We start from the raw sequence: 25097 nt of genomic DNA, 5'->3' as shown, positions 1-25097 counted from the left end.
AAGACTGCTTTGTCCATGCTACCATTAGGATAGCTGGTCTATAAGGTTGACTTACAACCAATCACCATAAGGGTTGTTTGGACTGATACAAGGTGGTCACTAGAACTAGTGAACATCATATATCAGGCCAACTTCTCACAAAGATGTCCCTACACTCCTTGGTGAGAGTCAGATTCCGGAATTCTGTGTATTCAGGAGCCACGCTGTCAAGTGAAGCGAGCTCAGGTACGGATGGAGCACTTGACCCCGAGACCTCGTCAGAGAAGGAACCAGTTGCAGACAAATTGGATGGTCCTGAGAAAGCAGGAGGAGTTCTGTGTACCAGAACTGACGGGGGCCACGCCGGTGCAATTAAGATCATTCTGCACTGCTTCGCCTTGATCTTCCTGATCAACCTCGGGATCAGGGGTATCGGAAGAAAAGCGTAAAAGAATGCGCCGTACCAATCGAAAGCGCGTTCCCCAAGGACCCCGGATGGTGATCCCTGTTTGCATAGAATCGGCATTTGGTGTTCTCCGGAGTTGCAAACAGGTCTATGGTCGGGGTCCCCCAGACCGAGAACACCTCCTCCAGAATGGTTTGGTCTAACTCCCATTCGTGACTGATCGATTTCTGATGACTCAGCGCATCCGCGGTTATATTGAGCGAACCTGCGAGGTGTTCTGCTGTCAGAGCAATATTGTGATGAATCGCCCAATCCCAAATCACTTGAGCTTCTTTGGAAAGAATCTGGGATCTTGTCCCGCCCTGCTTGTTGATATAGTGCATGGCCGTTGTGTTGTCCGTCCGGACCAGCACTGAATGATTCTGAATTCGTGGCAGAAAAGCCTGTAAGGCTAATCGAATGGCTGTGAGTTCTAACAGGTTGATGTGGCACTTGCGTTGAACTGGATCCCAGTGACCGCTGACGTGCAGTTCCTGGAGCACCGCCCCCAGCCTTCCAACGAGGCGTCCGTGGTAAGGACCATGGGAGACATAAGTAGTGTGAACGTTAATCCCTTTGCGATGTTGTCTTTCACCAACCACCAGCCGCATGCTCTTTTCATTGCTGGTGTCACTGTAATCCGGTCGTCGAAAGAGCCTTCCGCCTGGTACCATTGCTTGTCCAGCTGCTCTTGCAGTGGACGCATTTGCAGCCTGCAATGCGGAATCAATGGTATGCAGGATAGAATCGATCCGAGTAGGGATTTGTAGAGCCGTACTGACCGGGATTTCTTCTTTAGCAAGAGGCGAGCCGATAGCATCAATTTGTTTTGACGTTCCTCCTTTGGGTAAGCCTTGCAGCGTTTTGTATCTAGAATGGATCCCAGAAACCTTGCTGACCTGGATGGATGAATAACTGACTTGTCCTTGTTGAGCTGAAGGCCCAGGTGGTCGAACAGTTGGATGCAGGTCATAATGGCCTTGGAAGTTCCCTGGAAAGATGGAGCCTTGACCAGCCAGTCGTCCAGGTAGGTAACAACTTCCAGAGATTGTTTCCTGAGGAATGCTGCCACCGGAGCGAACATCTTTGTAAATATCCTTGGTGCAGACCTGAGACCAAAAGGAAGTACTTTGAACTGAAATTGGCTCTTGCCTACTGTGAAGCGCAAGTATTGTCTGTGAGCTGGATGGACCGGCACATGGAAATAAGCATCCTCTAAATCCAGAGTCGCCATGTAATCTCCTGGAGAGTGACTATCCTGAAGGATAGCTTGATGAGATGGGTGTTGAGCTCGCGTAGATCTAATATGGGGCACCATTTTTCTGTTTTGCGAACCAGGAAGAACCTGGAATAAAAACCTTTTCCCCTTTGAGAGAGAGGTATAGGTTTTATTGCCCCCTTGATGAAAAGCTGGTGGGCTTCGAGACGTAGCAGTCCCAGATGTTCCGACTCGTTGGCGCCTGGAGCTCTGTTGGGAGGAAGATGTTGAAACTCAAACGTGTGGCCACTCTGAACGATATTCAGGAACCACTGGTCTGATGTAATAACTTTCCAACTGCTTAGAAAATGAGAAATCCTGCCCCCACTGATGTCATCTGAGGGGTAGGAACAGTAGAAAGAGCCTTGAGGCCGCTATTGTCTTTTGGAGTTGTCCCGTCCTGGACGACCTTGACGCCCTCTCTGTGGTTGGCGAGAGAAAGACGCCGACTGGCCTTGGCGTTGATTGGAGTATTGGGGTTTGTAAGATTGGGAGGATTGAGAGTATGAAGAATATCGCTGTTGGTTGCCACCTCTGTATGAGGAAAAACCTCTCCCTCTCGCACCTTTGAATGGAACTTTGCAGTAAGTTAAAGACCCCAAGGACTTCGCCGGGTCCGTGTCCTTTTTGATGCCTTGAAGGGCTTCATCCACATGCTTTCCGAAAAGCAGATCTCCATCGTATGGCAAGTCTAAGATTTTGTTCTGGGCCTCCTGGCGAAACCAGGTTGCCCGCTGCCAGCCCTGGCGCCTTAACACAGCTGAACCCGCCAGGGCACGAAAAGCAGTAGTTGCTATGTCCATAGCACAATCTATCACCTCCGAAGAGGAACGCTCTCCTTCCATCAGAACCTTCCTGGCCTCATCTTTCGCTGCCTCTGGAAGCTGATCCACAAACGGGGATTAATCGCACCACATCTGGCGATCATACCTGCTCAAGATGGCAAGAGCATTAGAAGCTCGAACTAGGAGGCTGGCCATAGTAGAGAATCTTTTGCCTACATTGTCCAGACATCTCCCTTCTTTGTCTGGCGGTGTCGTAAGTGGTGTCGACGGATTTTTAGACTTGCTTTGCGCCGCTTGGGAAATGACGGAATCCGGTTTTGGTTGTCCAATTAGGCAAGCTGGACTGCGCTCTGGCGCTTTATACTTCTTCTCCAGCCGGGGAAGAACCGGGATGACTGTCGCAGGATTTAGCATGACTTTAATACCTTCTGACTATACATGTTCTATTATTGGGATTGACCGAACGGACTTCCTGTAAGGTTACTTAAAGTCATAAAGAAAGCAGTCTGTCTGCACAGGAGTAATCGGCAGGCCAAATCTCTTAAACGCCCTCTCCTTAAGGTTATGGAAACCTCCAATGTCAGCTGGAGGGGAGGTAGCAGTATCCGGCACTGGTGCATCCGGATCCTGAAGGACATCATCATCATAACCTCTATCTGGATCATGAAGAGGATCTTCCTGAAGATTGTCATCAGAGAAGACATCGTCATCCCGAACAGTCACAACCTCTTGGTAACTCTCTCTGGGTTCTGGTTCCGCAACTCGGGAAATCACAGGTGTAACTGCCACCGCAGGAGCAGTAGGAATAGAAGGAGGACGCTCCTGTTGTATTGCAGTCTGCGATGGAAACCTCTTCCTATAATCCTGCAACATTAACTGTAAATCCGAAATTAGAGAAGACGGCATTGCCACTGTATCCTGATGTAATTTCGGTGGAGGCCTGTCTTGTTGGACATGTTGGCGCTCTTCCTCGTAATATCCCTCAGAATCTGTATCCTGACACTTAAACTTGTAATTCGGATGGGCTGAAGGCATCCCCATAAGGACCATCATCCTCATCGTCAGACTCCTCATCCAATAGCAGAGTGGGAGGCAAAGGTGTTACCCGCCTAGGAGAGGTCATCTCAGGGGTTATTTGCTGCTTCCATATGGAAATGCAGACTTTTTGGCTCGTCGACGGACTCGTCGTCGACGGAAACGTCGGCGTAACCGTCGATAGAACGGTCAACGGGATAGTCGACAGAGAAATGGATCTCGTCGACGGAGGTTTCGATGGTGGATTGATCGTAGACGGTGTCGTCGACGAGCTAGTCGTCACCACCATTATAGCCGCCGTCGTCCTCGTCACCACTACCTTTGCCGTCATCATCGTCGACGTCGAAAATGTAGACACCATCGTCGACGAGCACGAAACAGACACTTTAAACGTCGACGAAGCGATCAAGGCTGCAGTCGTCGGTGAAGTCACAGTCGACGGAGCTATGAGAACTCTGGTCTTTCTTTGAAGTTGTCGTCGACATACCTGCTGATTTCGTCGTCGACAGACGCTGTTTCTTGTCAGGCTTTCCTTCCTTAGGGTCAGTAGAAGGTTTCTTGCCTTCCTTCTCCTTTTGAGATGGTGGAGAAGTAACAGAAACATCTTTTTTAACCTGCTTGGCTGTGTCAGTCTCCGCAGCCTGTCCCAGCCTCTCCTTCTCACCTCGGTGAAGAGATTGAATGGGACTAGCCCTTTCAGACCTATCGAAGGTCTTTTGTAAGGCTTTGACAGGGGGCCCAGTGGAAGTAGAAGGGGATGACCTACCCCTCTTTCTGGATCTTCTGGAGGACGCAGCTGATGAAGAGTCCTCATCGTCAGATGAAATAACCTCCTTACGCGATTTTATCTTCTGCAGCCAAGTTAACAGGCGGCGCTCCCTGTCTCTCAAGGTCTTTGTAGAAAAAGTCCTACAGATCTTACAATCATGCTCCCTACATTTGTGCAACCTGCACCCTTTTCAAGCCTTATTCCTGTAAGCACTGATTACTACCTCATATACTGGGCTGCTCACTAGTGTCACTTTTGGCCCATGCAACTGTTTATGACAGTGCACCCTCCCTCCTACTCCTACCTAGACTGTCCTCCCATCATGGAACCCATCGGCAAGCACACATATAGAATCATCTACCCACCCTCACTCACTAAAAAAGCCGCTAAACGCTTTAAACACAAATTCCTGAGGTCCCACCCTGAAACTCCCTTTGCAGACACCTACTTCTCACCAGTCAATGGTTCACTGAACATTGATATCATATTCCACACCACACGCAGAGCCCAATGGAGAAAAGCGTTCCTCACCTTACTCACCGTCTCCACCTCCAGGAATTTTGCGCATGACCTAAAACTCTCCATCACACCATCCCAACTCTTCCCGGGCAGAACCACCATCACTATCACTATCTACAATAACGGGATTATCCTAATTCAATCCACAGACAAGAACCTGGAACTACTAGACAACCTGTTCCCCACGTTCAAACAACACCTCGCCAATCATCGTACCCCCACTCATAGCACCCTCAGGCCTATCACCCTTGAATTCACAGCCCCCAACCACAACCCTTCTAACCTAGCTCAACCCCAAAACGACACGCACCTTCCCTCCACTCCCGGCACCCTAGACATTCACCCACCTAATGTAGCTACCTCGCACACCTCAATTACAGACATAGATCCCTCACCCACACATTCCAGCGGCACCACCTCCCCCCCCCCACCAACCTCACCTTGTCCTCCTTTCATACCACACCCATTCCTGTCACCCCTGACACCACAGCCTCAAACCACAAACATTCTAACCTAGCCCAGCCCCAAAACGACATGCACCTCTCCTTCACTCCGGGCACCCTAGTCATTCACCCACCTACCGTAGCTACCCCACACCCCTCAAGCACAGACATAGATCTCTCCCCCTCTTACACCACCCACCTCACCCCTTCCCCCCACACACCAGCCCTCATCCCCATTCCTCTCACCCCTGATACCACAGCTCCCACCCGCAACCCGCCTAACCTAGATCAGCATCAGACCGACACACACAAAGGCAAACCCCACCCTCTATCCCCCCCATCCTCAGCCCCCACTTTCACCCATTAACTAATCACACAGAACACACCACCTCCATCAACTCAACTCCACCCCCTCAAAAAAGAACCATCTACAATCCCACTTCCCCCCCAGTCTCACCCCCACTACCCAACATCCACCCCCTTCACCACTAACAAACGCCCATCCTCCACTCTCCGCCTACCACCAATACTCTCATCCACACCACCAACCTCTCCCCTATGTCATCCACGCCCGACCCTCCCATCCCCACCACCACCACTTTTCCCACACTGGACTGCATTTCGGCCTCCCTCCTCCAGCTCAAAGAAGACATGCACATCATCCAACAACAACTACTCTGTCTATCACACTCCAGTCACCCCTCACCCAACACCCTCCACCAGATCAAACAAGACATTCACATCATCAAACAATTACTCAGCACACACCCCAGACACCCCTCACGCGCCTCCACCATCACCACCCCTCCCAACTGGTCCTCCACCCGGGCGGCGAACTCTCGCACTAGACTCCCACCGCACTGGACCTCAATCCCTGTTCACAACCGCGAAAACCGCCCCCATCGCTCCTGCAACCCTCTCTCGGACCTCGACACAATCACCCTCCTCCGCTCCTACGACTCAGCTCCCCATAGCAACACACCCGACACTCTCACCGCCATTCCTACGATTCACTCCAATCCCCTTAGACCCCCCACACTGAACAACAGAATCGCTATCCATAGTAACCTGAGTAAAGTCCCCCTCGCTCTAGAACCCCCCTTCCACCCTCGACACACCCCGTCTCAAATGCACTCTCCTCAACTGCAGATCAGCCGCTAGACACTCCTCCGCTATCGCTGACCTCATCCTAAAATTGGATCTTGACTTAATCATCATGACTGAAACGTGGCTAACAGAATCTTCTACACCTATAATGGACATTCTGGTTCCCCCCAACTACAACATCACTAGACTTGACAGGTCTGGCAATAAAAAAGGTGGCGGAATCGCATGTATATACAGGAGCAACCTCTCTGTCTTGAAAGTAACCTCCATTTCCCTACCCTCCCCAACCTCCTGTGAATACATCTGCCTCGATATTATCAATGAGGGCAAACCGATATGCACTCTTCACAGCATTTACCACCCACCCGGCGACAACCTTACCTTCTCCCAACAAATCATGGATATGATCTCAACCAACTCCGGGCGACAACTCACACAAATATACCTTGGTGACTTCAACCTCCATTGGAACGATCATAATGATGCGGTGGTGAAAGGTCTGAAGAATTTCCTTAACGCCCTTGACCTCACTCAAATTTGCAACAGTCCGACACACGAGAAAGGCTCTATCCTCGACCTTATCACCAAAGAGGCCTCTACCCAACTCGAATCTATCCAACCCTGTGACTGGTCAGACCATCATATTATCACATTCTTCATCAATGAAAAAGTTAAATTTAACCCTGTCCAATCCTCCAGGCCCAAAGTCTGGAAAAGAGACATGAAAAAACTAAACTCAAACTCTCTACCCCCCCCAACAGCTGCAACTTACTACTTCCTCCTACTGGCGTTAAGGACGTCCAATCCTTGACTGATCACTATCTCAACACTATGACCTCAATAATTAATGAAGTCGCACCCTTGCAGCTAAAAAAAGCCTCCAGAAAAATTTCCAATCCCTGGTACGACGGGAGTCTCAATGACGATAGACGTGCCATGCGAATGGCAGAGCGCACCTGGAGATCAGCTCCCTCTGCACTGAACCTAAAAACACTGAAGAAAAAGAGAAATGCCTACTTCAGGAAAATAAAACGCTCAAAATCAGACTTCTTCAGCCGTCAGCTCGACCAAGCCAAAAATCGTCCGAGAAAGCTGTTTGAGCTTATCAGAACACAATCCAAAGAACAACCCCAACCTCTCAGCACTATGTGCGAAGCTCCCTCCTGCGAAGACTTCGCCTCTTTCTTTATCCAAAAAACCGACAACATAAAGAATGATCTCCTCATTGACGCAAGCCTCTATTCCAAACCCCACTGCATAGCACCCACTAAACCAAAAAACAATGCCACTTGGTCATCCTTTGTCACCTACACGGAAGAAGAAATTGGCAGACTGCTCAGCACTCCGAAACCATCTAATCACCTCACGGACCCCCTTCCTGCTAACGCTGTCAAAGTCCTTACCCCGTCGCTCCTTCCACTCTGGACTAAAATCATTAACAGCTCACTTCAACAAGGGACCATTCCCGACTCCCTCAAAGTTGGACATGTCACACCTTTGCTAAAGAAACCTACAGCTGACCCCTCTGACCTAAACAACTACCGTCCCATTACCAATATTCCGACTCTTGCCAAACTGTTGGAAAAATGTGCACAAATACAATTGACTAAACACATTAATCAGTTTGATCTCCTCAACTCTCATCAATCAGGCTTCCGAGCAAATCACAGTACTGAAACTGCTATGACTCACATAATTGACGACGCCCTTCAAATCCTAGATCATAACGATACCTGCCTCCTCATCCTCCTTGATCTCTCCTCTGCATTTGACACAGTCAAACATGAGAATTTACTCGAACTATTAAACACAAGAATGGGTCTATCTGGAACTGTGCTCAAGTGGTTCACGTCCTTTCTGCATAACAGGTCGCAGAAATTCAAGAGCAACAACTTGATGTCCTCGCCAAGACCTGTATCGCTAGGCATACCACAAGGATCCTCCCTATCCCCAACTTTGTTCAACCTAGTTATGGAACCTCTCACCACCTTGCTACAAGAATCCAATGTACACTTCCACATGTATGCCGATGACACCCAACTTTATCTCAAACTACAATCACCCAAAGACATTACGCTCTTGAATTCAACGATCAGAAGCACCCAATCCTGGCTGGCCGCTAATCATCTCAAACTCAATGCCTTTAAAACAGAGTTCCTGCTGATCTCACCTCCCGCGAAGATCACTACCGCACAAATGTGGCTTAAACACCTAACGGCACTCAATGTTCAACCCACCATCATGGACTCAGCAAAATCTTTGGGCATAACACTTGACACCAATCTCAGCATGCTGGAACACATCAACAAAGCAACTAAGGGAGCGAACTACCAAATCAACACCCTTAGGAAACTTAAACCCTTCCTTCCAGCCAAAGACTTCCAAACTGCGGTACAATCACTAGTCATACCTCGAATAGAATACGGCAGCATCGCCCTCTGCGGTCTCCCCCTAGCTACTACGTCACCCATAAGAGCCTCCTTAAACGCCGCAGCGAGACTCATCACTGGATCAAAAAAACACTCACACATTTCCCCTGACTTCAAATCCCTGAACTGGCTGCCTTTTGAAGCCAGAATACATCTGAAAATCGCTTGCTTGACGCACAAGGCTTTCCACCTGAGCTCACCTAGATACCTCGCTCAGAAGCTGACGATTTCTGGAGGCTCCAGAAACACTAGAGGCACAAACAATCTTTTGCTAAAGCCTAAAAGATTCCGCAAGCAAATAACCTATAAACGCTCCTTCTCAGGAATGGCACCCAGGATTTGGAACTCACTCCCCCCTGAAACCAGGCTCATCCCCTCTACCATACTTTTAAAGAAAGAAGTAAAAGCTATCCTCATGGCTAAATGCACTTGAACTACTACTGGGGGTTAACTTCAAAGGCTCGATACTGATCTGTACTACTTGTTCGAACCCTTTGCATTTTTGTTTGACTTTGAAATTGACTTACTTGATTGTTTATGATATCACTTAACTGTACGTTTAACACTATTGATGTATCTGTTTATATATGCTCCCCTCCTCTGTAAAGCGCTCTGATATCTGCGAAGATCTTGTTCGCGCTATATAAAACTTTCAAAATAAAATAAATAAATAAATAAACAATCTGTGGCCTTGTGGCCCGGGTACAAGCAGTAGATACAGTCATCATGCTTGTCCTCCACAAACAGTCTATTTTGAGAACAAGTAGCACAAGCTCTAAATAATGCCTTCTTGTCAGACATCGTAAATTCGAAGAAAAAATCCAAAAGAATCAAAGTTGAAGAGAAAAAACTGAGCAGAGCTCAGTGGAGACTCCCTAGCACAACGTGCGGTAGAAAAATCTGAGGCTCTGAGGCTCTCTCAGGAGGGTTCTATGGGGTGAGGCTATTCGGATTGGTTGTTGCAGAAAGTTTGGGCTCTTTTACACAAAGAGGTGGATAAGCTACAAAATGAGATGAGGCCTAGGCCTCATTTTTAGGTCTCGCCTCTCAATGCGCATGCGCATTGAGCAGAGCGAGACTATAGCGACTTAAACAGACTTTACCCAACTGGGCGATTTGGTGCTGTGCCCGTGCGCTTTTAGGTCAATGCGCAAGCGCATTGACCTAAAATGCGCGTGTACATCATCAAATCGCCATCTGTTCCCTCAGCCGCACTCCTCCCACACTTTTGAAGTGAAGCTTAGCTTCACTGCAAAGGCCCCTGCTGCTTCACACCCTCATCGCCCTCCCCCGGTTCCGCCCCCTCCCCTGCCCGCCGTGTCGCATTCTCCCCCCCCCCCCCCAACTTCTCTGCCTTCTGTCGTAGTTTGGTCTCCTTTATTTTCTTGTTCATTTACTAAAAATAATTAAGTGTAAGCCTATTTGCTTTTCAGTAAAGTTTGTGCACCTTTTATCCATCTTACTATCGCATCGTTTATGCATTGTCTTGTGAGTGCTAGTTTCATACCGTTTTAAGTTTGCTTTTGTGTAAGACTTGTCTTAAAATTATGTTTTGGAACCACTGCTGGCCGCAACGTCGGTACTACCCCAAATAAAACAGCTTGAGACTTCACTTCGCTTGCGTTTAGCTGCTCCCTTGCTGAAAAATGTTCATTTGCTGCGTAAAAAAGCTGTTTTTAGGCTGCACTGTTCTAAACTTTCACTCTATAAAAGCATGGTTATACAAGAGTGGCCAGACTCCACCAATGTATTAAACACAATTTATGTATATTAGACGCCATGTCTCGCATAAAATAGAATTTCGCCCTATTTTTTGCTTTCTTGCGAGTGTGTTACTGAAGCACTGTCCGCCCGATTCACGCAACCACGTGCGCACCAAAATGCTACTTGGTGCACAGAGGGCGCGGTTCTCGTTTCCCTTTCGCCCTTTCACGCTCCTAAAACGGCATAGTGTATTACATGGGAGTATAACTACTGCCAGAGCAGGGATTTGGGTGCTGTAGGACAGGATGCTTTAAAAAACAGATGCACGCATATGAAACTGATTCTGGGCAAGTCACTTCCTACCCATGCACCCTTATCTTGCAAAAGCAGCACCGTTCAACAGACCCGAGTCAGACAGGTTATTCCAGAGTTTCAAAGCAAACAATGGCTTTATTTATGCTCTCTCCCGCCTAAAATTAACTGTTTTAACAGGAGTCAGTGGGGAAATATATACCCCTATTTTTTATCGGCGCCGCTCTTACATCTGGAAGGTTCCAGATGGCTGCCTTTTTTGCTTCTACAGCCCCTCACCCTCACACACCCCCTCACCCTCACACCATCTCACCCTCACACCATCTCACCCTCACTCACCCTCACACCATCACCCTCACACACCCTCACCCTCGCACACCCTCGCACCCTCTCACCATCACTCCCTCACACACCCTTACCCTCATCCCCTCAACCTCACACACCCTTACCCTCATCCCCTCACCCTCACACACCCTTACCCTCATCCCCTCACCCTCACACCCCCCACACACACCCTCACACCCCCTCACTCACCCTCACACACCCACTCACCCTCACACACCCTCACCCTCACACACACCCTCACACCCCCTCACCCTCACAACCCCTCACCCTCACACCCCCTCACCCTCACACCACTCAGTGCTACAACACATATTGTGTTACAATAGGTGTCACATTTGCAAAAGATAAAACTATTGGCATTGTAAATAACAAAGCTATTAATTTCGCTATTTTCAAAACAAGCCCATAAATAAAAAATGTGTGCTTTACAATACCAATAGCTCAAACTTTCCTAATGAGAGACCTATTGCATTGCTGTGCTTCTCTCCCCTGCTGCACTCTCCTGCTCTCTAGAGATGTGGCCTAACGACCAGAGCTGCCATCCAAGTCACGTAAATACAAAACATGTTGCATTCCAAATGCTATAGCTGTCACATTCGCGAACATTATAACTATTGGCGTTGTAAATGACAAAGCTATCAATTTAGCTATTTTAAAAACCAACAAATAAATAAAATATTTGTCATTTACAAGACCAATAGCTCCAACTTTTCTAATGCGAGACCTATTGCATTTCCAATGCTTGTTCTCTTTTGTGCCTATTGCTATGGTATTTTTTTTATTCACAGAGGCTCCCAATCAGACGACGGGGGAATGATACAAAGCATGGGAATCTATGAAAGTTCCAATACTGGGGCAATAGGGAGTATTTCGCCTTCCCGTTCACGGTGGAGGACGTCACTCAGGTCATGAAGAGCTTACCGTTGAACAAGGCCCACGGGTCAGATGGTCTAACCACCGCATAATATGAGAGTTATGCAGAAGAGCTGGCGCCGCACTTACTAGCGCTGTATGAGGCAGCTCAGGCCTCGGGCATCCTACCACCGTCAATGTGCGAAGCAATAATAATCACCGTGCTGAAGCCTGGGAAGCCGGAAAATGAATTGGACTCATATAGACCATGGATGTGAAAATATTGGCGAAGCTGATTGCAAATCGGCTGCAGCCTCTACTCCCGCTGATCGCTCGCCGAGATCAATCAGGATTTATCCCCGGGAGATCTACCTCACATAATCTGAGAACCCTATTCTCAGTACTGCGCTATTTACACCCAGTTCTGCAAGCTGCTGCATTATTTCTAGATGCTACGAAGGTGTTTGATACTCCCGAATGGCAGTATTTATTTGCAATTCTGAGTTGCATGGGGTTCAGTACTCTGTTTATTAATCTTATACGTCTGCTATACACACGGCCAACGGCTCGCATCAGGGTGAACGGTCTTTTGTCGCTACCGTTTGATATTTCGCGAGATACGAGGCAAGGATGCCCATTATCCCCTCTACCATTCGCAGTAGCAATGGAACCGCTTGTAGCATGCATTAGGCAGCATCACACCGCCAAAGAGATAGGGTTTAGTGCTCAGAGCCTTTTAATTTTACTGTATGCTGATGACGTCACACTGTACATGACTGACCATTCGTCGCACCTTGATCCATTACTTCAGGAATTTATTAGGTCTGGTGGCCTCTCTGGCATCTCAATTAACTGGGCTAAATCCGTTATGTTTCCTTTAACGGATGCCACTACCCGGCTCCCTCCAAGTTTCCCCTACAATGGGCGGACGAACCTGTGAAGTATCTGGGCATATGGCTCAGTATAAATGTGCAGGAAATACGGGGCATGAACTACGGGTGAGCCATAACATGGTTGGAAGGTAAAGTCACTGCGTGGGCTAAGCTCCAGCTTTCCCTAGCAGGGAAAATAGCATTGGTCAAGATGGTAGTTCTGCCGAATTTCCTTTATCTATTCGTCAACATTCCTATTCCCCTCACGCAGGCCTTTTTTAAATCTCTCAGATCCCTCCTAATCTCGTTGGACTGTGCGGGTGTCAGAACTGACTATTTAACAATTCTTACCGGATACTTGCACAAGGACAGAAGATGATAGTTCCCAACTCCCTCTCCAGGATTCGTCAGAGACCGAATATATTCAAGTCTCTAACTAACCCCAAAGGGGGAGTGGATAAAATAAGAAACAGAAGAAACTGGTTCTGGACCTTCGGATTTTCTGTCTGGCCTCTTCAGTCAATCAATCTTCTGACTAACTCGCTGACGACACCTAAGGAAACTAACACATACACGGTTACTAAACACCCTGTCTTCTCTACACTGTCTCTAATCTATATGTAATTGTTTTTATTATATCTACATACCCCCAGTCCTTTTTTAACCTGCCCTTCTTTACTCTTATGCTTCTCAAAACCTTTTTTCTTTTCAGCGTTGTTTTTATATCTGCAAAACATTTAACATCTTGATCATTTCGCTTTTTGATTTTATCCTAATTATAAATTGTTTTTAGACCACCCACCTACCAGTTGGTTGTTAAAGGCGTTTTCCTATTTATATCTATAGTACCTCCAAATAAATTTTCAGCTGTAACCTCTTGTCCTTCCAATTTTCTTTCAGCTTGGTATTTATTATTTATCCTATACTATTATCCTATACTATATAGCTATCTAATTTTTTGAATTTTCATTTGGTCTTTCACTAACCTATTTATTTTTTTATCTACATACAGGTTGCTGTGGTCTGCTCTCAACCAGGTAAGTTTTCCAAAGGTTATTTGTTCTTTTTATTTAATTCATACAACAGTCTCTTAAATTCGCAAGTACAATTCACTTTCCACTTAGCTGCATTTAGTCTGTCTTTCTCTCACTGCTGTCCTCTTCTCTTCAAGGGTTACGAAAACTGAGGTCTGAAGCGAAGGAGCCACGCAGTCACACGAAGAACAGCCTCCAGAGACCTTCGACGCCGGGAAACACCTGGAGTAGAAGACTAGGTATTCTCATTCACTCTTTCCGGTTCAGGAATCGACAGAAAAGATGTTTGGGGTAAGGTTTCTCGGAATTCTGAAATGAAACTACGGAGCTTGGAAATACCGGACCTCTCACCAAAATACTTCATTGAAGTGCGCACTCGTTACGGAGCGCGCGCGCTTCACCACAATTCCACACAGGTGCTGCAAAAACAACTAGACCGCTACCGCATCAATACCGCGGCGGCCAACTTGGAATTCCGCATCTGCCATAACTCGCCCCAAGTGTGGCCTCTTGAAGTTCTCTCTTTTTCTTGCCAAACCAGGGTCCATCAATGTACAGATTGATCCTGCCAAACGTGTTGGGGGTCCTATGGCCCTGACAGCGGGAGGGCAGGCACGAGTCTTTTGGGACCTATTGACACTCGCTCTGAGTCAGGGTGGGTTGGGAGCCCCAGATATGCAATTGTACGCATGGAGCGCTCAGGCTCAGTTTCTGCACCACTGGGTACATCCAACCCCTTTTCAACCCCATGTGGCTGTGGAGACAGATGCTGAGGCACCGTTTCCCCTGCAGGTAGCTTTATATCAGATTACAGGAGTCCTAGAGATGGCATAGACACAGTAAAGAGCTTGCGGTAGGCGTTGAATGAGTTACGGATGAGCTGGTAGTCCTATTCTCTATGCCCCGCCCATACCCCTGGCACACAACCCTATGCTGCCCAATATGGGTGAAGGTATCGGCAAGGACCTAGCACAAAAAATGTGCCTCCGTTCTTTTGCAGACCTCTAGCCAGATGAGACGTTTCGGCCGCCCCCTGTCTCATTGGAGGGTCGGAATGTATCTTTTTCTGAACTCTTCGTATACTAAAAAACTTCGAACAGCGTGTCAGTCTCTACATGTCACTTTGCCGAACTCTCCGCCAATCCTGAATGCATTGGAAACAGGCTCAAATAAGATTCACCTCGCAGACTCATTACCCGGATATATAACCGAATGCAAACGTTGGCCTCTCTGACACGGCCACGAGTGCTCCAGGAATGGAGAACTTCAACCTCCCCTCACGGAGACCAGTGGGATTATTGCTGCTGCCAACTCACGGCATTGTCCCCGAACTAGAAACTTTGCCTAATTAACTATAATTTCTTGCATAGATTTTATAGGACACCCTCCAGTCTACATTGCATGGTGCTGAAAGATGACAAAAGCTGCTGGAGATGCAATTTTGCTCCCGTTACTTTATACTGGTACAACATTTACTGCGATTCACCAGATAGCCACACAGGGTGTTCCCGACCACATAGAGGGGTTGCTGGGTTACCTATAGGATACACCTGTCAAAGTTCGTAAACTGCACGCACGGTTACTTCTATTTGCTAAGCGCCGGGTAGCCATGCACTGGGGACGTAAGGGGAATCCATCTAAAAAATGTTGGATCCGAGACGTAACATTTGGGCATTCACAACTGACCCCATTTTGGGAATTGATGCCTTCAGGTTCCATGCCCAGGGACATTTGGGAACCTTTTGTTATGTGGGCCCGAGAGCATCAGGAGGCTGCTAGAAACAAGATGATGGAATCTGGGTCTTTATGAGCTGACACAGGGAGCCTGGGGGAGGTTGGTGAATGGCTGTTTCTTGAGAAGAAATATGCGGTTTTCAGCCGCTGAGTCTAACTGCCTGAGCGCAACCTAGAGGGTGTTGTAGTGGACTCTTTTCTTAAACTGCCCTTCGGGTCTTGGCAGCGGTTTCTTACAATAGGATGTATCTACTTTCTTTCATGTATTGAGCAGAGGATCGAGCATGCATGAAATGACATTTGTAATTGGCAAGGTAGGCAGATGTAGAGATAACTATGTACCGATTAGCAAGTGGCTTGTTTGTAATGTTTGTAGCATGGTTTTAAAATGCCAATAAATACAATAAAAAACAACCTACATTAGGGTAAGCACACAAACAAAAAAATTTCTCCATTTACTGCAAAGAGAAAAGTTTAGTATTTAACTTTTTATATTCAATAAACTGCTACCTTTTGGAAAGAAATCTTTCTTCAAGATGACCGCAAAATAAATATGCAATAAGATGCACAACTGATAAAGTTTAACATGGTCCAATATTGCCATGGAATAATTCTGGCGACCTTCACCAACTACCGATCTTTTATGGACTGGTTAATGAAGTCACCAGAGCACGGCTCTATGGTAATATTGGACCATATTACACAATTATGATATAAATACATATGAATATACACACACATTTATACACACACATTTATACACACACACACACCTAGCAAAGCTGCAGTTGTATTTTTTCAGTGTCAATCGGACCACTGACGCTTATTGTTTAGGGCATGACCATATAATGTACGAATTGGCGTTGTTGATGCATTTAAAGTCATGTGGATCCCCCACATGCATAGATATGCCGTTTATGAATATCTGGCTCTTGATAGAGATGCCTCCTGCCTCTAATTCAGTTTCCTGATTCAAACTTTCCCATTGATGGAGAGGAACAAAATTATGGATAGTAAAATATATTTCCAGGGAATAAGATCTAGCGGAGACCAAGGATAGCATGCTTATAAGACTTAAGACCTCGACGAGACCGGACTGCTGTGAAGCCTTTCAGAAAGCAAGAGCTCATTTACACCAGCCAGAAAGGTTGGTCTTCATTTTAGTTTTTACATACAATAAGATGCAAGATATATATTCCCATTTATACCCCAAAAATGTAACCGCAATAAGAAATAGTCTACTAGAAGATACAGCTACTACACATGTAAAAGTGTAAGTCTTATGGATATTTATTTGCTGTTCTCCCACTACACCTCAACAGCACTACCAATTTCCCACCAAAACACTTATTTTCTCACCTGTTTAACCTCCTTGGGTCTTTTCATGAATTTGGTAATTGACATACTTCCACTAGACTTCCTCTTCACTGACATTGGGGTTGTTTGTGTAGTGAGTGTGGTCAGACTATTAAGGCTGTCCTCTTTGACTGCAGGGTTGACTTGTGTCAGATAAGTCCATTGACATGGAACAGGGAGTGCCTGCTGGTCAAATCGCTTCAATACCTCTGCATGGACATACCAACACATTCTAACATCTGGCCTCTTCTCATATGTGGAATTCTCAGAGATGATGCGCTTCAGACGGGCTTTAGATGGGACAAGTGCATTGTCACCAGCAGTCGGTGTCGTAGGTCTAGAAGTATTGGGACTTATAGGACTGGTGTTGTTGCTTCCTGGATTGCCAGGCTCTGAACCTTCAGAAAGCAATCCACGTCTGCAGCATTCCTGGAACTCGTGTATAATTACCTTGCTGCCATTGAAGTTGCCATGAAGCAATGGTAGCAAGTTTTTCAAAACTGCAGAGGGAAGAAAATGTATTAATTAGTACAAAACCTTTTTTTCATGTAAATGGTAGTTTTCTAAGTGAAATGACTATTTGTTGGACAGGCCAAATATGCTGCATTATCAAATTATTTTTTTTCACAATAATACGGTTAGAGTTGAACCACATTCTTGGCTTGAAGTTTCCATCTCTGTAAACTTGAGCATGGCGATAACTAGGCACTTGGATCAATATATGAAAAACAGTAAAGAAATAAAGAATTTGGAATACAGGCCTGGCAAGGTGAACATGCTTATATACTTGAAAGCCCTTTTTTAGTGTATTAATTTGCCCTACTATTGCTTGGTCTCATTTATACCTTTTTAGAAATAACAGCAGTGGATAGGGCAATGGGTGCTTTCAGAGTGATTTGTGAAAACATTGACTAAAACAGACTGATCTCAGGGATGTCGTCTAAGTAACTCTACAAACTATTCCTCACCTGAAGGATGTCCTGAGGAAGGAGAACACCAGCTGCCTTTCTAGGTGTTCCGTTTTGGCAGAAATCATTTTGCAGCTTCTGTAAGAAAGTGCCCCTTTTTGATATGGTCGCCCCCACTTTTTGCCTGGTGTCTGATGAGTTTTACAGAAGTGCACTGGGTTCATGCTATCCAGGTCACCAGTGCCAGATCTCTCTAAAATTGTACAATTGTTTCCCCAATTGGCAATACCTTTAGCCACCCCCGTACGTCCCTAGTAAATGTTACCCCTGGTATCTAGGGCAAGGAGGCTAAAGAAGATCCCAAGGGCTGCAGCATGTATTGTGCCACCCTAAGGGACCCCTCAGCACCTTCATGCAAACTGCCATTGCAAATTGTGTGCCATGGTGCAGAGAAAAGTGAAGACAGGACATGGCACACCTATGTGCCATGCCTGCAGACACTCCATGCAGTATAGGTAAGTCATCCCTACAGCAGGCCTTAAAGCCCTAAGGCAGGGTGCACTATAACTACATGTGTGGATATAGCTACATGAGCCAATATGCTCCTGTGATATCAAAGTCTATTCTTGGTATTACAAATGAACAGGGAATCAAATTTAAGAACATGTGCTGGACACTGGTGTTAACAAGTTTCACAGCTACATGATGGCTTTAATAAAGCTAAAGTTGTTTGGTATAAAACATCTCTTATTAATAAGCCCACATTGATTCCAGCGATGGATTAATTAATACATGCACCCAGAGGGCACCTTAGAGGTGCCCCATGAAAATCTACTGACTACCTCTGTACTGACTGACTAGTGTCGACCAGCCTGCCATCACAGACCGGTTTCTGACCCCCAACAAGTGAGAGATTGCACTCGGAGGGTGGAAACAATGCCTGCCGTGGGCCAGAGGACTCAACACCTCCTCCAAGCAAGATGGCTAAGTAATCTGCAAATCAAGGAAGGAGGCTTCAAATGCCTCTGCCGCCTTTGATATGCAACCCCAATGCTTTCTCAGACGGGGCAATGTCACCCCCTGCTCCGGGCTCATTTGGTACCAGAAGCAGGCGGGATAATTAGCTAGTTAGGAGGCGTGGCTCCTCTCAGGCAAGTACCACCCCTAAGGGAAGATTCATGAATTGGACACTACTTTTAGAATCCCACCACCTTAGTTTTGGGAGAATTAGGTAATCTGGGTCAGGGTTATGCCCACTTCCCACCGGAAGTGGTTATATAGAGGGTGTAGTCCATCAGCTACTACCTGTAACGCTCCTAAATGGTATATTTAGGTGGCACCCCTAACATCAGGAACTCCGATTCGGCGGATCTAGAAGAGGAACCTGAGAGCCACAAGAAAGAATGAGAACTGAAAACTGCTGTGGACGTTTGGCGCCAAACCCTGCCTGTACCAAGTCTTGACATTAGCAATCAGCGACTAGTCCTGCAGCTGACCAGCTTCCAAGAACCCTGGGAGCCTGCCAGCCTTCGCAAATCACCAAGTAATCTCCCTTGGATTAGAGGGAGTAGTTTCTGTCCTGTAACTCCAGTTCTGTAGTAGGGGTATCTCTGTTATAGTCCTAATCTAGTGAATAGTCCCGCCCATGTGCGAGGACCCCGGCAATCAAAAATAATCTCTTGTTGTCAAAAAATTGCAGAACTGCAAAGACACTTAAGAGAGAATTTAAAGACAAATAATGCAGCCTATATCCACAGGCTACACTGTTCAGTACTTCAACTAGAAATTCCACCAAAAATCCACAAACAGCAAAGCCTGTCCAGATTTCCCTTGCTTTAACAGCAAAAACCCTCTGGAATGATAGAGAGGAAGGCATGGACAGACAAGCCCCATAGGCTGCCATTATGTGGCTTAAATAGGATACTGTGCCTTTAAGAGAACTTTCCAGAACTTCTCCCAGTATCCCAGAATGCACAGCAGGTCCCTCTTACTTTCAATTCTTTTTGAAGGCGTAACACGCCAGACCTGTAGCATTCCTTTAATGAACATCCCTCTCCACCGGGGAGGCGGGAGGGCGCTTATGACTATAACAGAGATACCCCTACTACAGAAGGAATATGCTACTTACCAGTATGCATCTGTTCTTGGCATAGAGGGCTGCAGAGTGGTACATTTATGAATAGATCGCCATCTGGTGTTGGGCTCGGATGATTGCACTTTGTTTTTCTTCTGGAGAAGTCTTTTTCGTCATAGATGACTCCTCCTCTCGGTGTTAGTGCGCATGGGCATCGACTCCATCCTTAGATTGTTTTGCCATAGTAGGGTTAGATGGAGTAGTGTAGTATAGTACATAAAGATATGCCCATGTAAGTGTATCTAAATAAGATAATGTTGGGACAGACACAGGTTTCCGGGGAGGCAGGGAGGGCATGTACCACTCTGCAGCCCTCTATGCCAAGAACAGATGCATACTGGTAAGTAGCATATTCCGTTCGAGGCATATGGGCTGCAGATGGTACATTTATGAATAGATTGTAAAGCAGTTACCTCCCTAGCGGTGGTCACCAGTGTCTGTCGCAACTGTTTGAAATAGAGTTTTTAATACAGCCTGGCCCACTCTGGCTTGTTGTGCAGTCTGTACATCAACACAGTAGTGCTTTGTGAATGTATGTGGTGTAGACCAAGTTGCTGCTCTACATATGTCATCTAGGGGAATGTTCCCTAAGAATGCCATAGATGCTCCTAGTTTTCGTGTAGAATGAGCTCTAGGAGGAACAGTTAATGTTCTCTTTGTTTTAATGTAACATATTTGTATACATCTTACAATCCATCTAGCGATGCCTGCTTTAGAGATAGGATTGCCCTTATGTGTTGGGGAAAATGCTACAAATAGTTGTTTAGTTTTCCTGAAGTTTTGTGTTCTTTCTATGTAGTACAAAATGGCTCTTTTGACATCTAGTGTATGTAGAGCCCTTTCTGCCACCGTCTGTGGCTTTGGAAAGAAGACTGGTAATTCCACTGGCTGATTGATGTGGAAGGCTGAAATTACTTTAGGCAAGAACTTTGGGTTTGTTCTAAGAACCACTTTATTCTGGTGTAACTGTAGGAATGGTTCTTGTATTGTCAATGCCTGTAATTCACTTACTCTCCTGAGTGAGGTAATGGCTATAAGGAAAGCCACCTTCCATGTAAGGAATTGTATTTCGCACCTATGCATAGGTTCGAAGGGTGGCCCCATTAGTCTGGTGAGTACTACGTTGAGGTTCCAGACTGGGGAAGGTGGTAATCTTGGTGGAATGACTCTTTTAAGGCCTTCCATGAATGCTTTTATCGCTGGTACTCTGAACAGTGATATGTGTTGCCTGTTTTGTAGGTACGCTGCTATAGCTGCTAGATGTACTCTGATAGATGTGTACGCTAGATTACATTGCTGTAAGTGTAATAAGTAGCAAATAATCTTTTGTTGACACGTCCAGAGGGTTGATATTGTTATTAGTACAGTGTATAGCAAACCTCTTCCACTTAGCTGCATAGCATGCTCTGGTGGTTGGACGTCTCGCTTGTTTAATTATCTCCATGCAATTTGGGGGTAGATCTAAGTACCCAAATTCTAGGATTTCAGGAGCCAGATCGCTAAGTTCAATTGAGTTGGGTCTGGGTGCATTATTTCTCCATGGTTCTGTGTAAGGTGCATGGGTAGAATTCGTAGCTTTTGATGTGGCACTTGTGAGAGTTGCAGGAGCGTGGTGAACCACGGCTGTCTTGCCCACGTGGGTGCTACTAGTATCATGGTCATTGAATGTTGTTGCAGCTTCCTGACCACTAATGGGATTAGTGGGAGAGGGGGAAAAGCGTATGCAAATTTGCTGGACCAATTTATCCATAACGCATTGCCCTGCGACAGGTGATGTGGATACCTGGACGCGAAGCTTTGGCATTTTGCGTTCTGATGAGTGGCAAAGAGGTCTATCTCTGGTTGTCCCCATCTTTGGAAGAATGGCTGCAGTATTTGGTGGTGCAGTTCCCATTCGTGTATTTGTTCCGATTGTCTGCTTAAGATGTCTGCTATCTGGTTTTGGACTCCTGGTAGGTGTTCAGCTAACAGATAGACGTTTTGAGGAATGGCCCATCTCCAAATTTCCTGTGCTAGTCTGGATAGTTGGAGAGAGTGCGTCCCCCCTGTTTTTGAATATAATACATTGCTGTCATGTTGTCTGTTCTGATCAGGACTGCTTTGTTGGTAACATGTATTTGGAAGGCTTTCAATGCTAGAAACACTGCTAGTAGTTCTAGATGATTGATGTGCAGTCTTCTTTCCTGCACACTCCACCTTCCTTGTACTGTGTATTTGTCCATATGTGCTCCCCATCCGGTGAGCGATGCGTCCGCTGTTATTGTCACCTGTGGAATTGGTTCTAGGAACGACCGCCCCTTGGCAATGTTTGTTATGTTCCACCACTTCAGAGAGCGGTGTGTGCGGTCGTCTACCAACACCAGATCTGTAATCTGCCCTTGAGCCTGATTCCACTGTGTCGCTAAGCATTCTTGTAGCGGACGCATTTGTAGTTTGGCATATGGTATTAGCAGTATGCAGGATGACATCATCCCTAATAGCTGCATGAAAACTCTTGCTGGTAGTGAGTGTTGTGGCTGAAATCTTTGAATGACTGTAAGCATTGTTTGGATCCTGACTGGGTTGGGGTACACTTTGGCTTTTTCTGTGTCTATAGTAGCCCCCAGATATTGTTGAACCTTGTTTGGTTGTAGGTGTGACTTTGTGTAGTTCACCGTGAACCCTAGCTGGTGTAGTAGCTGAATTGTCTTTTGTGTGTTCTGAAGACATTCCTCTTGTGACCTGGCCTTTATTAGCCAGTCGTCCAAGTATGGGAAGACATGAATTTGTTGTCTTAGGTGAGCTGCCACCACTGCCAGGCATTTTGTGAACACCCTTGGTGCCGTTGTGACACCAAACGGAAGGACTTTGAACTGATAATGTTGTCCTTCTACCACAAACCTGAGGTATTTTCTGTGGGCTTTGTGAATCGGGATATGAAAGTAAGCGTCTTTTAGATCCAGTGTAGAAAGAAAGTCCCCTTTCTTCAGTAAAGGCAGTACTTGTTGGAGCGTGACCATGTGGAAATGTTCCGAATTTATGTATGCGTTGAGAGGTCTTAGGTCCAGTATTGGCCTTAGAGACCCGTCCTTTTTGGGAATTAGGAAGTATAGGGAGTATACTCCTGTTCCTTGTTGGTGCTGTGGAACTTTCTCTATGGCATGCTTTTCTAGCAGGGATAGTACTTCTTGTTTTAACAGTGTCAGGTGATCTTGTTTCATTGGACGCTGTTTGGGGGGGATGTTTGGTGGGGTAGCTGTGAGTTCTAGGCAATAACCATGTTGGATAATTTGTCTCACCCACCTGTCTGATGTGATGTTTTCCCAGACAGGTAGGAACTGTGATAGGCGTCCCCCGACCGGTGTTATATGGTCTGGGGGGAGCTGTATGAAGTCACTGTTTTGGGGTTGGAGAGTTGCGGTTGTTGTTGTTTCCGCGACCTCTACCCTTGTTGTTGTTACCCCTGTATCCACCTCTAGAATTACCTCTGGGTGATGTAGGTGTAAAAGAGGTTTGCTGCTGGCTTGTACCTGTATTTTTGGATCCTCCTCTATAGGTGGATCTACGAAAGGAACCTCTTTGTGTCGGCTGTTGCAATGCTCCCATTGATTTAGCCGTTTCGGTATCCTTCTTCATCTTTTCTAGGGCCTCATCTGTCCCTGTGCCGAAAAGTGTTTTCCCATCAAAAGGTTGGTTCAGTAACGATGTTTGTACTTCTTGTTTGAACCCTGATACTCTGAGCCATGCATGTCTCCTTAACATGATGCTTGTGTTTGTAGACCTTGCTGCAGTGTCTGCCGCGTCTAGGGCGCACTTTATTGAAGTGTTAGTAATTAACTTCCCTTCTTGTATGAGTTCATCTGCCCTCTTTTGATGTTCTTTAGGGAGATGTGTGATGAGTTTTTCTAACTCATCATAATGCGCTCTGTCGTACCTTGCAAGTAGTGCTTGCGTATTAGCTATGCGCCAGCTGTTTGCCGCTTGAGATGCTACTCTCTTGCCAGAGGCATCTATTAGTTTAGACTCTTTGTCAGGAGGTGGAGCTTCTCCTGTAGATAAAGAGTTTGCTCTCTTACGAGCGTTTGTGACCACTAATGAGTCTAGAGGAATTTGCCCTTTAATGTATATTGGGTCTTTTGGAGCTGCCCTATATTTTTTATCGATTCTTGGGTTCAATACCCTAGCCCTCACTGGGTCTTTGAATATCTCTGATGTATGACTGAGAAGGCCCTTAAGCATTGGTAGTGTTCCTGATGTTCTTTGTGCAGTAGGTAGTGTTTCTAATAAGAAGTCCTCTATTTGAGGTTCTGCATGTAGTTTTACCTTATGATATGTTGCTGCTCTATTAATGAGTTGTGCAAAACCCGTATTGTCATCAGGAGGTGAAGGTTTTGAGGGATACAATTCAGGGTCGTTATCATTATCTGACCCTACATTATACTCTTCCCATGGGTCTGCCTCCTCTGGGATTGTGTCATCATCCCCAGGGTGTTCCCCCTCCCCTGTGTCACTCTCTACATCTATTGTAGGTGTAGATGGTCGTGTGGGAGGAATATTTGGCCAATTGTGAGGAAGAGGAGAAGATGGTGTGTGTCTAGGTTTGGGAGAAGAGGGAGGAGTTGTATTCGTCCCCATTGTTCTCTTCTTCGGATGAGTCTTGTCGTCCGAATGTTCATTCTTCCTCTTTTTAGGTAGTTCTGTGACTACCTTGCCAGTCTTTGGGTCAATAAACAGTCTTTTGTTTAGGATCAGTCCCGTGTTCCTGTGTCGGTACCGCAGTTTTCGGGTCCGTAAGGTGTTTTTTCTTTTGAATGTCCATTTGTATTTTCGGTACCGAGATTTTATTCGGATCCGATTTCTTCGGTATCGAAGATGTCCCCGGTGTCGAGGGTGTTTGACGCCGAAACGTGCTTCGGTGTCGACATGGACTGCTTCGACTTCGAGCTTTCCTTGACTTGGAGCTTCGGTGTCGATGTGGTTCGTTTATCGGAACCACCATGATGGGAGACCGAGTGTTTCGGTTTCTGTTTCGTTGCCGGGCTCGAAGGCGGGGCGTTGGAAACTTTTTTCGGTTGTCTGACCGGGCTCGAGGGCGGGG

The 25097-nt window shown here is 46.3% G+C and overlaps 1 protein-coding gene across 2 annotated transcripts in view; it reads right to left on the bottom strand.

The window, feature by feature from the left end:
- CHAF1A (chromatin assembly factor 1 subunit A) overlaps window positions 1-25097 on the bottom strand; it is a 156913-nt gene that overhangs the window by 46038 nt on the left and 85778 nt on the right. For both annotated transcript variants that reach the window (XM_078671038.1, XM_078671039.1), the window contains exon 13: window positions 16982-17478. In XM_078671038.1, the coding sequence (XP_078527164.1) occupies window positions 16982-17478 (497 nt within the window). The remainder of the gene's footprint in view (window positions 1-16981; window positions 17479-25097) is intronic.

Source organism: Lissotriton helveticus, chromosome 12, assembly GCF_964261635.1.
Source record: "Lissotriton helveticus chromosome 12, aLisHel1.1, whole genome shotgun sequence".
Taxonomy (NCBI): domain Eukaryota; kingdom Metazoa; phylum Chordata; class Amphibia; order Caudata; family Salamandridae; genus Lissotriton; species Lissotriton helveticus.
This window is presented reverse-complemented; position numbering and strand designations above follow the sequence as displayed.